General features: G+C 35.7%; 1 protein-coding gene across 2 annotated transcripts in view; it reads left to right on the top strand.

Annotated features, from left to right (window-relative positions):
* Positions 1-16328, top strand: part of AHR (aryl hydrocarbon receptor) — a 64469-nt gene that overhangs the window by 24952 nt on the left and 23189 nt on the right. Inside the window, exon 3 of one of the 2 annotated variants that reach the window (XM_065830778.2) lies at positions 15416-15531. The exons of the other annotated variant lie outside the window; for it this stretch is intronic. Coding sequence (XP_065686850.1) covers positions 15416-15531 — 116 coding nt within the window. The remainder of the gene's footprint in view (positions 1-15415; positions 15532-16328) is intronic. 2 annotated transcript variants of the gene reach the window in all.

The raw sequence follows: 16328 nt of genomic DNA, 5'->3' as shown, positions 1-16328 counted from the left end.
AAGCTGGGGGCTGTTCGACTGTTTTACCTTCACAAATCAAACCCTTCCATTCTTTGAGCCCTCACATTTGTTTCTATGTTACTACTTGTGTTTTTCTGCAAGAATGAAAATCATTTAACTTAATACTGATTTGGAATGCAGATATCTGAAGCTGAATTGCAGAATTAATAAACTATATGCAGAATTTGTTTGTATGTAAGTGCTATCAAACGCTTCTAATAAGTTTACCTCTCTGGAGAAGTAGACATTCTTCTATTTCCTTTTGCAAACTTATGTGGTGTATGAAATCTCAAAGTAAAATTAATCAAATTATGGTTGGTAGTTTTGTTACAGAAATGGTAACGTGTGACACAGTAAGGAGATGCACATGTAGCTTTTGGCAAAAATTCTCATGTTGCTGTTCCTTCTCTTATATTCGAGCATCAGGGCAATAGTATGAAGCTGTGCTTGTAATCAATTGGAACTTGTTTCTACAAAACACTTACAGCAACAGTATATTTGAAAAAACAAACAAACAGAGTATGATGTAGTTTACAACTGCTGATTAAAACAGCCTTGATGAGTTTGGAATTGTTCCGCACAAGGGCCTGGGTTGCAGGAAGGAAGGGGGGTTCCTACCAACAAGTCACTGTCTGAATCCTGAGGGGAACTCAGTGTTGTCTCATCGTCTGTCCCCTACGTGTTTCTCTCGCTAACATATTAAAACTAATCATAGTTACTCTATTTTATCAAAGCTAATCTTTAATTAGATGGATTAATTTTAGCACTCAAGTAAATGTCTTAAATTATGCCTATGGGAGCAAAACCTAGTTTCTATTAAAAGATTAAATGGAGATGGTGAATAGTTGCGACTGTGCTGGTTTGTTTTCTATGTAAATGTATCTTGTCATTGTTGACAAAGGAATATATTGTAAATATTACTAATGCAAAGGCTTAGCAATGCAGGTGGAGTCATATCTGTGAAATTGTCAATAGAGTACTGCAAAGCATTCTTGCACAAGTTTCTCTCATATTTTAAGTTAAGCTAAGTGCATGTATTTCTGGAATTATATTTCTGGATTTTTTTTTGTTGTTGAACGTAGTGAACAGAAATAGTTAATATAAATCTTTTTACATAAGAATTAGTTGTGCAAAGATGACTTGACGCACATTTTGGGAAGGAGCTACGCAACTACCAGAAGTGCTTTTACTTGTCTTCCTGACTAAATCCCAAATATTCTAAGCATATGGAACAATTTAGCAGAAAATACGTAATTATCAAACAGATCTGTCTTTGCCACCTTGAACATTATTTCTTGTGGCAGGGTAAGTGAAACCTCATGTTTAGATTTTTATTTCATTTGATCTTCTGCTATATTGGCAGAAGAGTACAAAAAGTGTATGACAGATGGCACCATTAAAATATGAGTTGATTTGTGCTTACTCTAATATGAATCTGAATATACTCGATAAAGGCATGGCACAAACTTCTAACTGAAATTTTGAAGCAAAGAAACCAAGCACATTTATCTTGGTAAGATCCTGAACAATCTATGTAACTGTAAAAACAAGTTTAATATCATGCAGGTGTTCGCAAGCAAATGTATGCATGTTTTTACGTTCATTATAAATAAAGCTGCTATCAAATGTTGGCTCTATGTTTCTGTTTTTCTTTTCTATGTGGCAGCCAAAATCAGTGAATGCCAATTCTCCATTACAATGTCCACTCTGTGGGCAGATATCCTTACTGATGTTGTAGTGTTATCTAAACTTTTTACATTGCATTAGATGTACTGTCAAGATTAATTCAGTATGCTCCCTGTTAAATTACTTCTGATTTCTCTTAATTAACCTACTTGATCCGAAGTCCTTTCAAAACTGAGTTTTCTGGACTAGGTTGTGCATCTACCATCAAGCAGCCATCCCACAGAAGAGCTGAATGGCCCTTTTAGTGGGGAGTGGATCAGGAACTGCTATCTTGTTCTCTGTGGTCAGTGCCCCAGCTGGGAAACTGGTTTCTGATTTTAACTTCAAGGTTTGGGGAACTTTTAAATTATTTTCTATGTGATAGAAACTTTTCAAGCGGAAGAATAGGTATTACTGTACTCGAGCTTTATAACTGACTTCTCCTGCAGTGAAAGGAATGGATGGGAACCACCTGGGTTTATCATATCCTGTTGCTGTAAAAATGGGTACCAAGCCATTCTTTCCCATCCCAAGAGAAGTATGTTGGCTATACGTGATGACGCTTACAGCGAAACTCAGGAAACTGAAGTAACTGTCTGTTACTTAGATTGTGAAGTTTCTAAATAGTGTATTGGGTATAGAAATTCAGATTTCAGGTATCAGCTTCTTTATATGGATCTGGTCCTCTGGAGTTGTACAGTACTCTGACCTATAGTCACATCAACCTCTATTACTATTGTTCATGTTAAAACAGTATCTCCTAGTGTGTAGCTGTTTTCAGGAGTCTGGGAGCCAGACATAAGCGTTTTCAAACTGCCTACTAAAATGTTAAGATGTTTTCTCACTTCAGTAGTTGCAGTTAATAAATAGCAACGAAAAGTAGCTTTATAACTTGTAGTTGTTCTTGTTTCAGCTTTTCTGAGGGGGACTTCAATACAGTGATGGGAGAGGATTGCTCATCAAGTTGGACTAGTCTTTTGTTTCTTCCTTCTGAAGATTTTGGTGGACTCTCCTGAAGCAGTCTTGGAGACAGTACTGGATGGGCTTTTCCCATACCATATGGTTACTCCATTTATCAAAATCAGTTTAAAACAACTGAGATTCTCTAGAATATCTGAGAAGGAGTGACATCATTCAGTTTGTAAAATCACGTTAAGGTCTTAGGGATATAATTGGAATGAGCACAGAGAAGGCCTGGATGGTCTATATTACAGGAGATTACTCTGTGTTTGTCATGTTTAGTGTGGCAAAAATGAAGGCTAGGAGTTAGGATTGCTGACTATGAATGTACCAGGCAGGATAACACTGGGTAGGGAGAAGAGCTGCTGAAGTCAATGGGCAGTGTTATCACAGGAACACATAGGAACGGACATGAAAAATTGTGCATGGGAGATTTGAAGGTTTCTAATAGCAAAAGAAGCCCTATTAGAATCTCATACGGAGAGGCTAAGTGTTCTTAAGATGCAGCTTGATATTTACTGTGGAGACATGGTTGCTAGGAGATCCTTTGTGATTTGGAATTCCTACAGCAGTTACTGGCTGACAATGCTGCTTTGTCTCCTTTAAGACATTGCACCTTCCACCTTAACTTTCTAATGGCATTTCAGTGGCAGTGAAGGTTGGATATGCTTCAAAAAGCATTTTGAGAGAAAATGGTAATTACTTATGTACAGACCTTGAAATGTCGAAGTTTGTTTAGAAATAAAAATATATGGAATTCCCGAACAAAAAAGGGATATGTGTGAAATGAAGAGTCAGAGAAATTGTGTGTTCTTTCTGTGCATCTAACCAAGTCTCGTATTTTCTGTAAAACTGTGGAACAAAGTTGTGTGGAAATGGATGCAAATCCTTTTTATTATATGTTGCGACATAGAACTCTCAGCTCTGGAGATAAAAATGCGGTAACTATACATCATTAGGTACCCTATCAGGTCCATGACCAGACAGTGTCACAACTCAAGAGGTCCCTTTGTGAGATTCTCACAAAAACTTGTATTTCTAAATAGTTTGAAAACAAACAAACAAACACCCCACAATAAAAACAAAACAACAAACAAATGCTCAAAACACTCAATCCTCTCCCCTCCCCAACCAAAAAAACCCAAAACCTCAGATGTCCACGTAAGTCACATAGTTCTTATAAAGAGTGAAACTACAACAAGAAGCTGAAGTCTTGTATTAGGAGTCTGAGATACTCTTGCTCATCTTTTGTTTTGTTGTGGTTGCCCTCCAGGGCAATCTGCTCAAGGCAGGACCTTGCTTTGTTTATGTGTATCAGTGAGTGAATTAAGTGGTGATGCTTAATGAATACTGTTTGACTATTTATCTTGATTTCTGAGGCATTTTATTAGCAGTAATTTCTATTTTGATTCATGAAGCAATTTATTGGTAATAATTTGTTGTTACAAAGTTAAGTATTGTTTACATTTGGAGTGGAAATATTGAAAATACTGAGAGAATTTGTGTCATTTTTGTTTACTGAAAAACTTATGCTGTGAAAGGGATGTGTCATTTCTGTGTTTAGAATTGTTGGGAGTAAAGCCTTAACTAGACTGATTATTTAAATGATATGTAAAATTCTAGATTAAATTTTGACTCTTGAAAACATAAAATGTGTTTAAATATTTTTATGGCAAAAAGCTGCTATGAGAACTCATGGATGGACAGGCCTTGTATGAAAATAGGAGGGAGCGGATGACAGGAGCTCTCCAGAGTTTAGCCTGTTTGTTGCAGTTCCTCTTCTTCACAGCCTTCCCCACCTCTTTCTCCTTTCCTTCTCCATAGGATTGTAATGAATAAAATAGTTTTCCACTGTGTCATGGTCTAACCCCATACCACCTAAGGTATCTAATGCTTCTACTTTCTGGTGCTTGATGAAAAATACAGACTTCTGTCCAGTGCGAACCCCTGACCGCAATGTGGCTGAAGTCCAGTCTGACCTTTTTCCTCCTATTTCTATATTGACGTTTTTACTTTATTGTATTTAGGCTACAACAATTTGTAGATCTTTAATTTGCAAACTATACTAATTCAGTGTAACAAACCAAAATTGTCAGGAAAGATGATATTGAAATACCATGCAAAGCTTCAAACTGTGTGTTATCTAATATGATTTTCATACAAAGCACTAAAATATCTCCCAATTAGAGTATGTGACCTTTTAAAACCTTTACTGGATTTATTCTTGCCATGCTACTGGAGTTAAAGGTTCCTATTCCGGTTTCACAGTTAAGGAAATGAAGCATTTGATGCCTCTGATTTCCACGACATCTCACAGGAAGACTGTGTCAGAACCACAAAACCATCCATCCTCTCAACTTTTATGCATATTTTTGATAATTTCCTGCTTGTCTTCAGCCTCTTTCTTCCCTCCCCACACCCTGCCCTAGTATATGCTATAGTGCAGTTTATAATCCTATATTAATTTAAAAAATATTAATGTCTGTTACCATGTGAAAAATACACCTAAGCCACAGGTGCTGTACTGTTTATTGCCTTTCTTATTTTTGCACATGTAGTTCTGCTGTCTTAAAACACTGCCATGAGTGAAGCCCTGGAGAAAGACAACTGTCAGTTTTGGAGACTGTTGCAGTTAAACCATCACTCTTTCAGGATATTTAACTCTGACGGTTATGACATTTTTCCAAAGTAACATTGGAAACCCAGTGTCTTCTCCAAATTCTGGCTCAGGAAGTTTAGCCCCCCACAAATAAACTCATTAGGTAAGATCTAATTCCTGTCCTGGTTACCTGCCATTACCTATTCAGCTTTCCGTAGGAGAGTGGGGTTAAGGTTCATTTCTTCTAAGAGGCTTTCTGCTGGTATAAAAATAATTCCCGAGAGAGCTGGAGCTTTTTCATAGAAGCTTTTCCATATTTCAGGTTCTAGAAGGAGTAAGGGTTTATGGTTTCGTTCATCCTGTTTAGTAGCTACCCACATAGCTATGCGCTTAGCAGAACAATGGCTTGTTAGTAGGACAAACTATTAAAGTACATCTCCTAGTTTTTTTATTGAAATTGCAGTTCAGTAAACCTATAACTTCACATGCAGTAGAACAATAAGTCAATTACTGACTTGTTGGTTCACCTTTGTGTAACTTTAACACACTTTTAAAAGTTCCTGATATGCATTTGTGTGAATTTTTGCAGATATATCATTTAATAAAAATACTTAAATGAAAAAAATGACATATTTAAATAAAAATCTTCTTATATGGAAGATACATATTCAAATGCATACTGGGTTAAAGTATATCACATCACAACCAGACTGAAGAAAGGGAAATGAAAATATGTTACAATATTCCAGGCTAAAGTGGTTTGCAAACAAAAGGTGTACAGAAGGGTTTTGAAACATTTTGAAAGGTTTTTCTGATTTTTTGTTTGGTGTTGGTGTTGATAAATTTTACCAGGCAGCAATATTAGATGTTTGTTTGTTTTTAACAGTAGAACACTAAGCTCATTTATTGTCTTGTAAATAATCTTGTGATCCAGAAACGTAATTTCTGGAAAATTCATGGCTACCTTTGAGCCTTGGACAGTGAAATTTGATTGGAGTTTAGATAGGAGAAAGAAAAGGTGATACTCCTGCCAAATTTTTGTCCATCTTATGATTTATAACTCTGAACATTGGAAATGTATCCTTGCTGTAGAGCTGGAAACCAAGTAGCACTGGTCTGAGCTCACAGATGTCAGTTTTGAAAGGGCAAGCAACAGACTTCCTTATGCCAAAAATAGCTTTTGTGCTAAATTATTTAAGCTTGGTATTTGATTATAGATAAATGGAAAATAATATTTTGCACTTTCGACCTTTTTTGTATAGTAGGGGAAACCCAGGGTCATTTTAAAATTAGATGGGTTTTGTTAGGTGAATCTGAAATATCACACATTCAAAAACTGTGGTACTTGGCACTGAGAAAAATGTTGTGAACTGTTTTTATTCTTCATGTGTGTTGGTTATATATTGATTGTAACGAAGAGAATATTTTAGTCTCCTGCAGCAGTTCAAGTAATGTCTACTGCTTCTGCGCTTTTCTGTTGTTGAGTGTAAAATATGTATGAAGACATGTCTGAAGTGTAAGTACAGTGGGCCCTTGGGAGGTTCTGGAGCTGTACCTTGAGTAATTTCAGTCCAATGCTGACAAAATATTTACTGGTTTATTTTTGTTTTGTAAGTCTGTTTTCATCCATGGTCTGTAAAACATTCAAGGATGGTTCTTAACGTTAGAAGTTCTCTGGCTTTATTATACCAAAAGTACAAATGGTTCTCTGTAGTCTAGCAAATGACTATGGCTTTATTTTAGCAGTTGCATTGGTGGCAGACCCTACAGGTTCCAGACAGGTTTCTGTTAAAACATTTTGTGTTCAGACACTTTTAATCCTCAGAATCATCCACTTTTAGAGATGAAAATTTCCTTTTTCATTTTACTCTCTAGCCCAAGCACTGGAGGGCAAATCGTACGTTTCTTCCTATCATAAAGAAAATATCTTGTTGCCTCAAACGTCGTCACAGCTGGGCAATCTTGTGCTCTCTCTCTGCTTAAAATAAGAAAATCCAGTTATTCAGCTTCCAAGACCAGCTTTGTAAATTGTTTTCTGCGTATATTACTCTGGACTGTATCAGAATAGTGATATATTTTTTGCATTGGTGTTTTTATACTAATGGAAAATGCATGTTGTTATGCATCCATCCATCCATCCAAAGTTTACTGTAATTTACAGGCTGTGTTGTGAATTGTGATACAGCTTACAAGGAAGACTACCCTTAGAGTGTTTCCTCTTCTGATGTGTAAGAAATAAAAATGCTGATGCATATCACAACTTTCAGATTTAATTTTTACTAGGTGGCAGAAAAATTGGAGGCCAGGATACTGGCATTAGAAAAGAAAATACGTAACTCTTGAATATTAAAAACCAAGTATGTGTCAAAAATCTGATAATGTGGAAAACAGTGCATGAGAGCAAGAGCCAGCTAACCAAATAAATGATGAAATTTTGCTGAATAAGTGGAATAATTATGAATTTGTCTGTTATAAGAATTTCTGTAAACAAAGATAAATTGTTACGCTACATTGCCTTTTCTTTCTTTTAGTACTTGGCTGTAAATATCTTCTCAGCTGTTTATAGGATATAAATAAACAATATTAAGCTATCTCAAAAATATTCAGAATTCATAAATGAAGGGATAGGAAATGCAAAACTTAAGTATGCAAGATATAGTGACAGCTCTCTTTTCCCCTACATATAACATGTTTTACTTGTACATGCAGCATATATGGAAGTCTATCTTATATCTTTGTGTAACATAATTAAAACGTTAGCGACATAAATATCAGAAGTCTCAATTTGTTTTCTCCTGTGGCTCTAAGTACAGAGCAATCCTTAGATTAGTTTCATTGATGAAATGTACAGTTTCTACTATCTAGTAGAAGTGTGGCTATGTACAAAATATTCAATCAATGAATGTTTTTCTTTCTAAAAAAAAAATTGCATTTTTTTCTTCGTGTTAATTAACAGCTTTCATAAACACTTTTCCCTTTACAGTCTCAGAGATAGTGGATAAAAAGTTTTCCGTATGCTCTTAGGTAATTGAGATAGCTACAGTTGCATGTAGGTGCATGGATACCTATAGTATTTTCTCCCACTTAAAACGGATCTTTTACCAGTGTAAACAGTTTATTGTATGTTAATGATTTAGGCAAGAGTTTAGTATTAAACGCTTGTTTTTTTCAATAATGCCCTTTTTGTCTTGTTTTGCCTGGTAAATCTCGTGTTTGAGGCTGGCATTTGTTGCTGAAGCGAGTAAGACCACCCCCCTCATGAGAACAGTTGTTTTTTAAAGTAATCTAGAACAGACTAGTTGAATTTACAGTTCTACTGAAGAGGTTATGAAACAGTCTAAATTGACTCTGACTGCAAACTTTGACCTGTTTTGCTGAATTGTGGGAACTGTGCCAAAATTTGATATAAAGCAGTTCTGGGAAGCTCTTTGAGATTAAATTCCAGGGCTGCATGACTGATGTGCTAACGATATACTTGTGATATTAGACAAGTGTTACTTCAATACAGTTTTAGGCTTGAACAGATCATTCACCTAAAAGTAGAATTTATCTCCAGCTTGTTTTAAGTACTGTGTTGCATCTCAATGATTTTTAAAGGCTCAGTTAAAATTTAGCATCTTGATATTCCTTTCTCTGCACCTCCCTGTGATGAGCTATCCTGGCTTCTCAGAAACTTTTTGCTTTGCTTTTTATCTGGGGAAGAAAAGGTAAGGAGGAGAAAAGGTTTTAACTGCAGAGTGTCTTGGTGTGGTTTCCATGAAGCTTTTCAGCCAGCAATCACTGCATCGGTTTGTGTTCGGCACTCTTATAACGCATGGCTGATTTAGGTGAATTTTGAGATGGAAAGTCTGTTTAATCATACATTTCTTCACTCATTTAGTAATAATAAGAGATATTTGGTGTGGAAATGCTCAGGTTTCAGTTGAGAATAGTCTCTCTAGCCTCCACAGTGGAGCATCAGCAAATATGATATATTTTCTTCATTTATGTTAGGAAAGAGTTCTTTGTTCCCTCAACGCAGAAAATACTACCCTTTTTTTTCTTCTTCTTCTTTGTATTGTTCATTCTGATGCTTTGAAAAAATGCACTTTTTTCAAATTAAGTAGTTCCTGGATTTGCAGAAAATACTAGTATTGTCAATGTCCTAATATACAGTGTTAGTGATATTCATCTCTTGTTCTATGGCCAGACAACCAAATATTCCATAAGACAGTAGTCAAGTAGAGACTAAAGGCAGTTTTATTATATTTCATTTTTACTGATATTCCTTTTGAATATTCATCCAAATATTGTAGGTGTGTTACTTCTTTCATGGAACGGAGAACTGGAATGGTTTTTGAATGCCTCTTTATATTACTTTAAGAAGTTTAATTGCCAATATTATTTTCTTAAAGTAATAGCAAACAAGTATTTGTGTATTAAATCAGGGTTCTATGTGAATGCCCACCAGAAAGCTGGCTAAACATTTGCTGACATTCACCTTATGCTGAATTCTCAGTGTCTCCAGTTACTTTATTAACTTTGCAACATGTAGTACAGGTAGTGCCCTCTCAAGCATGTCACTAGAGAGGGTATTTTCACTTGCTCTGTGACATTTTTGTTGTTCTCTCATGTTGTAACTTCTGGTAAACGGAGTAAGGAATCACTGTTTACAGGACTTCTGCTGAAGGTCCTCTGGTAGCTACAGGTCATTGATTTTGCAATCTGAACTGAACGAAATAGTAGGGGTGGACTTCAAAGGTGCTGGCTCTCAAGTGAGGAAGCGATGGCAAAGGTTCTTGCTGAGAACAGGAGTGACAGCCTGGAAGGAAAGGGGACACCAGTTGTTGTGGGTTGCAGTTTGGGGGAGCAAATAGAAAGTGTTTGAGGGTGAGGCCTTTTCCACCCAGGTCTAGGGCCTCTCTTGGAGGACAGCACAGAGATTAAATGAGATGGTGGATAGAATCTTCAAGTTTTAAAAAAATATTTTCCTCGTATTCTTTGCTATGATCTTAGTGTTAAGAGTTACTATTGCATTACGTAAGCTTACAGGTACTGAGGGAAAGACTTGAGGGTTTTGTTTCTGACTGGATCCGCTGAGTAATCATAGTTGATGTTGAATGTGTCTTAGTTCAGGGACCTGGTTTGAAGAAAGGAAGAATCTGAGGATTTTCTCCCATTAAATGTGAAAGTGATAGGTATAATATTGAGGCCAGCTGTTATTCCTACAACTCCAGCAACTGCAAAGCATACTCATTTTCTGCATCATAATGAAGAGAATGATTTCTGAATATTTCAACAAATAGTTTATGAAATTCATCTGTCGTGTTGTCAGTTGATTCAGCATGCTGCTTATAGCTCATGCAGTTTAGGATATATTCCAAAGTACTTTTTCAGACTGAATGTTATGCCCTGGAAAGAAGGAGGACTGCTTAGTACCTGCTCTCCTTAGGTATTGAAAACAATTTTTTCAAGGAATACTTAAGTGGTTTTGAAGTAAAAGATGGCTTTTGGCAGTACTCAGAACTCAGTTGTTTGAATTCTGTTCCAGACCTGAAGAAGTAGTTTTGTCAAACATTTTTTGTTTCTCAGATGTGTTGTTCGTCTAATAAAGTACACTGCATCTCTGTGCAAATGTCTCATCACCTGACTGTAACAGCTGGAAGCCGAGATAAAGAGTTGGTAAACTCTAATGTTACCATTGTTATTTAATTTGTCTTTTAAAATGTAATGTAAAACTGATTATCTTTTACATTTCCTGGTTTGGGTGCTAAAGCATTTCACAACTGTAAAACAAATGTACCAGAAAATACAATGTTGTTCTGTGTTTAGACAGCCTATTAAAGATCACTATCTAGTTTTGTTGTCTTTGGGATTTAGCTTTTACTTCAAATCAGCAAAGTCTTGGAAATGGAAATGATGCTTGTTAATGAACACAGGATTAAGTGACAATCATTAACCTACTTAGAAAGTATGTGCTTACAATTTAACCCTCTTGCTAAAATAATGTAGCAGATTATTATTATTGTTATTATTACAGGTATAAACAATTGTGCTTTATTTTTTATCGTGTTAACATTATGGAAAACTCTGTGAAGTACTTTGATTGTATCTTTCATGCCTTTTAGAGTAAATATAGAGATTTATTTTCTGTTTACGGTAGTGTTCATGTTTTAGTTTCCTGCGGCTGAAAATTAAGAGGGGATAGGTTGAAACATGTTGTTCTTAATTCAGAGATTCAAAAATTGTAAAGCAATGGACTATTGGGAATATTTGATCTGACTACATACGTAACACAGACTATGAGATGTAGCAGAATACATGGCTGATTTTAAACTAGGTGAAGATGATGGGGGGCCTGAAGCACAAGTCTGATGAGGAGCAGCTGAGGCCGTTTAGCCTGGAGAAAAGGAGACTGAGGGGAGACCTTGTTGCTCTTGACAACTACCTAAAAAGAGGTTGTTGTATGGAGGGTGTTGGTCTCTTCTCCCAAGTAGCAAGTGATAGGACAAAAGGAAATGGCCTCAAATTGTGCCGGGAAGGTTTAGATTGGATATTAGGAAAAACCTCTTCACCAAAGTGGTTGTCAAGCATTGGAACAAGCTGCCCAGGAAAGTATTGAGTCATCATCCCTGGAGTTGTTTAGAAGATGTGTAGATGCAGTGCTTAGGTGCCTGTTTTAGAGATGGATTTGGCAATGCTAGGTTAATGGTTGGACTCTATGATCCTAAAGGTCTTTTCAACCAAAATGATTCTGTGATTTTATGTTGGCTATAATATTACCTTTGGATGAGTTACCCTTATGAGCTTTAGTTCTCTTTATCATCATCTGTTACTATATCTCTAGCTGGTATTTCTGGAGCTATGGCATTGTGCACTGTGACTAAGTCTCTTCAGAATTACTGCTTTACAAGAAGGCCCTCCCATAATGGAAGGCCAGCATTTTCTGGGATCTGATACCTTTCAATTCGACTGTGCTGAGCCGCACGTTGCAAGTTTGCATCCGGCTAGCTGGGGTTGCTCAGTGTCAAGGACCCGTGTTGTCTCTGTTTGTTACTCTCATTGTGTTTGTGTCAACCTAAAATCTTACTAGCGATTTTTATCAATGTTTGATTGAAGAGTATTGATGAAGAAGTTTAATCACACAGGGTTGGTAATTACCATATCTTAATTATATTAGCATTGTAAACTTTACAAGTTGCATTTATAATTTTTTAAATAGAGGTTTATACCTAGTTTGAATACTGAATTTTATTTTTATATTTTAATACTGCCTCCTTTTAAATATTTACTATTCAAAGTTCTTTTTCATCAATTGTGTTGTTTCCCCAGTAGGGAATTCAACAAGGTGTTTTTAAAATCTTGACCTAAATTTATCAAGTCTTGTTCATCTAAACAATCCGTATTCAGTTACTTCTGCTTAGCTCTGTTGTACTGAAAAGACCTTCATTGTCAAATTTGGATATTTCACTTGTTATTCTCAAAAGTATTAAATAGAAATATTTGGTCATCTTTCCTGTTGTTTTTTCACAATATCATTTATATTTTTATCACTTCCACCTAAGAAGAAGCCTGTTTTGCTCTTGCGTTTATGTTCTTCTAATTTATTTGACTTTTGATTTTTGTGAAATTGTCTTTTTCTAGTACCAGCTAAATAGAATCTAATTTTTATTTAATGCGTGGAATTTAGATTTTATGAAGTCAGGGGAAGACCACACCTACCTAAGCAACATCCTGCACTTCAGATTTGATGCCACTTTATTAACTGAAAAGAGGGATGATTAAAAAAAGTCCTTTCTGCAGGTGGAACAGTTAACCTTTCTCTGACTTAGTCTTTAAAAGTGTGTGGGTGTTTTAGAGCTGTCACTTAGTGATGCATCTCCAAAGTCTCAGAATGTGAAGTCTCCTGTAGCGTAACCTCTTTGCCTTGCCTGTGGGTGGTGAGGGAGAAAGTCCAGTGACTGACTGGCTTGTAGAAGGTCTCGAATTTATCTGTCAGAACAAGGTAAATCTATTTTTTGTGTTTGTGGTGTGTTGTGGTTCCCCACACACACCCCTTCGGAGTTGTACACGCCCAGTAATTTCCACTGTATCTTCCATTTTTTTAGCCCAGATTGTCTGCAGTTTTCCATCTGTCTCAGGTTACAACAACTTGATTTCATCTGTTCTGATTTCTGCAAAAAGAGTAGGCTCTAATTCAGCAAAACATGTAACTTCATGCATACCTATACGCACGCTTTGAAAGTTAGGAGGAATATAGCCATATCAGTGTGTAGGCTGTGCTTGAGCTCTTGAGATCTACACATTAACATGTGTAGAGCAGAACATCTTTCACTAGTAATTCCTGTGATTCCTCCCCCTCGTGTATTATTTGCACATTGTAAAAGAAAATAATAAAAAAAACCAAAAACAAACAACAACAAAAAAAACACACAAAAAACCCCAAACCAACCAAACAACAAAAAACCCCCACAAACAAACAACAACAACAAAAAAACCAGACAGAAAACAAGTGTCATTAGGTATCCTCACTTGCAACTTCCAAAGCTGACTATGGACTTTCTCAATAATCATACAATATAATTTAAAAGAGTAAGAAGTTTTCTTCTACTGACAGTGGACTTCAGAGGGTTTTAGTGAGTGTTCTAGTTATCCTTTTAAAATAATGCTTAGGAAAAAAAAATATTGCTATGTCTTCCACTCCCTTGAATTTAAAATTAATTTGTGGAATACAACAGGACTTTTTGACTATCTGGTAGGAAGAAGAGCATTAAGGTTTTAATTTCAAAGCAAACCCTTGGATAAATTCCTGACTGATTAATCAGTTTGTGTCTTTTTAGAACATGTTTTTCCTCTGCGGTGCCTTTGAGGGATATTTTAATGAAAACTGTCTGGGTTGAAAGTTGTTAGCTGCAGTGATAGCTTAAAAAACCTGAAAAGCCTGATTTATCTTTCAGTTAATACACTTAGTGTAAAATATCATTTAACGTAGTTGAAAAGTGAGTGAACAGGAGTTCTTCAGGACTCTTGACTAAAGTTCTGAACAGCTGAGAAATGAAGGTTTTCAGCAGGTTGAAAAATCCTTGGGAATTTAGGGTGAATATCTCATTCTTATGAGATAAACGTTTGTTGTTTGGATTTTACAGAAGTGCAGTTGCTTTTATAAATTTCCCTTGATTTGCGGTTTAGAAAGTTTGGGGTTGGGTGGGGGTGTTGTTTAGCTATATCGGAAAGGTTTAAGCTATAATTAAGTAATTTTAAACTATTTAGACATTACCGATACCTTCAGAATAATTTCAGATTTGGAGCCTTTTTTTTTCTTTTTAGAACTATGTGGAAAATAGATAAATTCTGATTTATGGACAATCTTTGAGTATCTAGTTTTATTTGACAGCATCCTACTCATAGGAAGACACGGTGCAGAGATGGGAGGGTGTACATCTTTCAGGTACTTTGTAGCAATTTGGTCTGATTCTTCATCCTTTTTTCACTGAGCATTTTTTTCTTTCAATTGGATGTATTTTTGAACTGATTGATGATTATTCATTGTTATAGTATTTTATCTGAATTTGGCAAGTTTGCTTAATTGTTGAAATGGTTAAAATTCAACTATGTCAGGAAAAAAAAAGCTTTTTTGTTTGAAATACTTTTTTCGTTTGTTTTCTTTAATGTGTAATATGCATTTAGGGTTCCTGTTTCTTTCCTTCCTTTCTCTGAAGGGCACTTCAGGTCTAGAGCAGTCTTATATCTGAAGTACCATAGTTTGATACCTGAAATAAGATAGGATAACAGTAAGTACAAGTGTTGTCATACCTTAAAGCAGAGTTGTTATCAGGTTAAGGAGGTAATTGAATGAAAGAAAAGAAAAAGTCCTTTATTAGCAAGAGTGACGAACTAAAAGTGAGCCTTATAATAAAGACACAGATAAGGGAAAAAAACCCCAATAAACTAGTGAGATTTTGATTAATTTCAATAATACTGATTCTGTTGTTGAGGTACTATAGTTTAGAAAGGAGATGAATGACAAATTTGGGGGGTTATCTGGAAAGGTAAGGAAAAAACCTGACACTGAAACAGAAATCTTTTGTTAGATTGACTTTATAAACATTTTTAAAATATATTTTTTTTTTTCTCACACAAAATAATGCATCACATAAATTTCTAGCGATCCTTTCAAAAATCACTTTTTTTTTTTTTTTTTTTTCCCTCTAGTTGCATTAAAATCATCTAACTCAACAAGACCAGAAAGAAATGGCATTCAGGAAAACTGTAGAACAGCAAAATGTGGAGAAGGGATGCAGATACTGGAAGGAGAACTCTTACTGCAGGTATATTTTGGCTTACAGAAGGCATCTGATTTCAGCAGTAACAATCCTGTTTCAAGATGAACTGCATATTGGAGACACTGTAAAATGTGACTCAACTCCAGGTACAGGAGCTTTGTATGAAACAGAGCAGAATAACCAATTTTAATGTGTAGGCCAGAATTAGATGCAGCTTGCAGGTTTTTTTATGTCAACCACTTGAGGTGAAGTGCCCTCCAGAACAGGTCAGCAGAGGACACAAGCACCTGCCCTTGTGGCGTTCTACTCCCTTGGAATTACTTTGAACTTCATCAAAACCAACGATTCTGTGCAACTACTCTCTTGGATAGCCTGAGCTATTTAATTTCATATTATTATTACATGTTTTTTTAGCTCATGCTCTATTCAGGTAATTAAGCTTATATAAGGAATTTTTACAGATTTCACAACTGTTTGTGAGAATAGATTAAATGTCTATGCATTCAAAAGGAGTGGTTCACACCATTTAAAGACCAGCCATTTAATCAGATATTTAATTAGACCATGTAAAAAAACCAAGAAATAGTAAAACCATTTCTCTGCTAAATACAAAAAAGCAGTTATGGCGGTTACCATAGCGTGGGGGTATGGGAGTTAATGTTTGTGAAAGAATTATGGTGGTTTATAATAAAAAAATATTCGTATGTTGTTACAGTAAGATGTAGGATATCCTTCACTTACTTTACATTTTCTGTGTTACAATAATTTTGCATAATAAAGAGTTTTTAAAAAACATGTTTTGAGTGTGCCGGCCAAATTTGACTTTGAATGCAGCTGAGGAA

Source organism: Patagioenas fasciata, chromosome 2 (genome assembly GCF_037038585.1).
Source record: "Patagioenas fasciata isolate bPatFas1 chromosome 2, bPatFas1.hap1, whole genome shotgun sequence".
Classification (NCBI taxonomy): domain Eukaryota; kingdom Metazoa; phylum Chordata; class Aves; order Columbiformes; family Columbidae; genus Patagioenas; species Patagioenas fasciata.
This window is presented reverse-complemented; position numbering and strand designations above follow the sequence as displayed.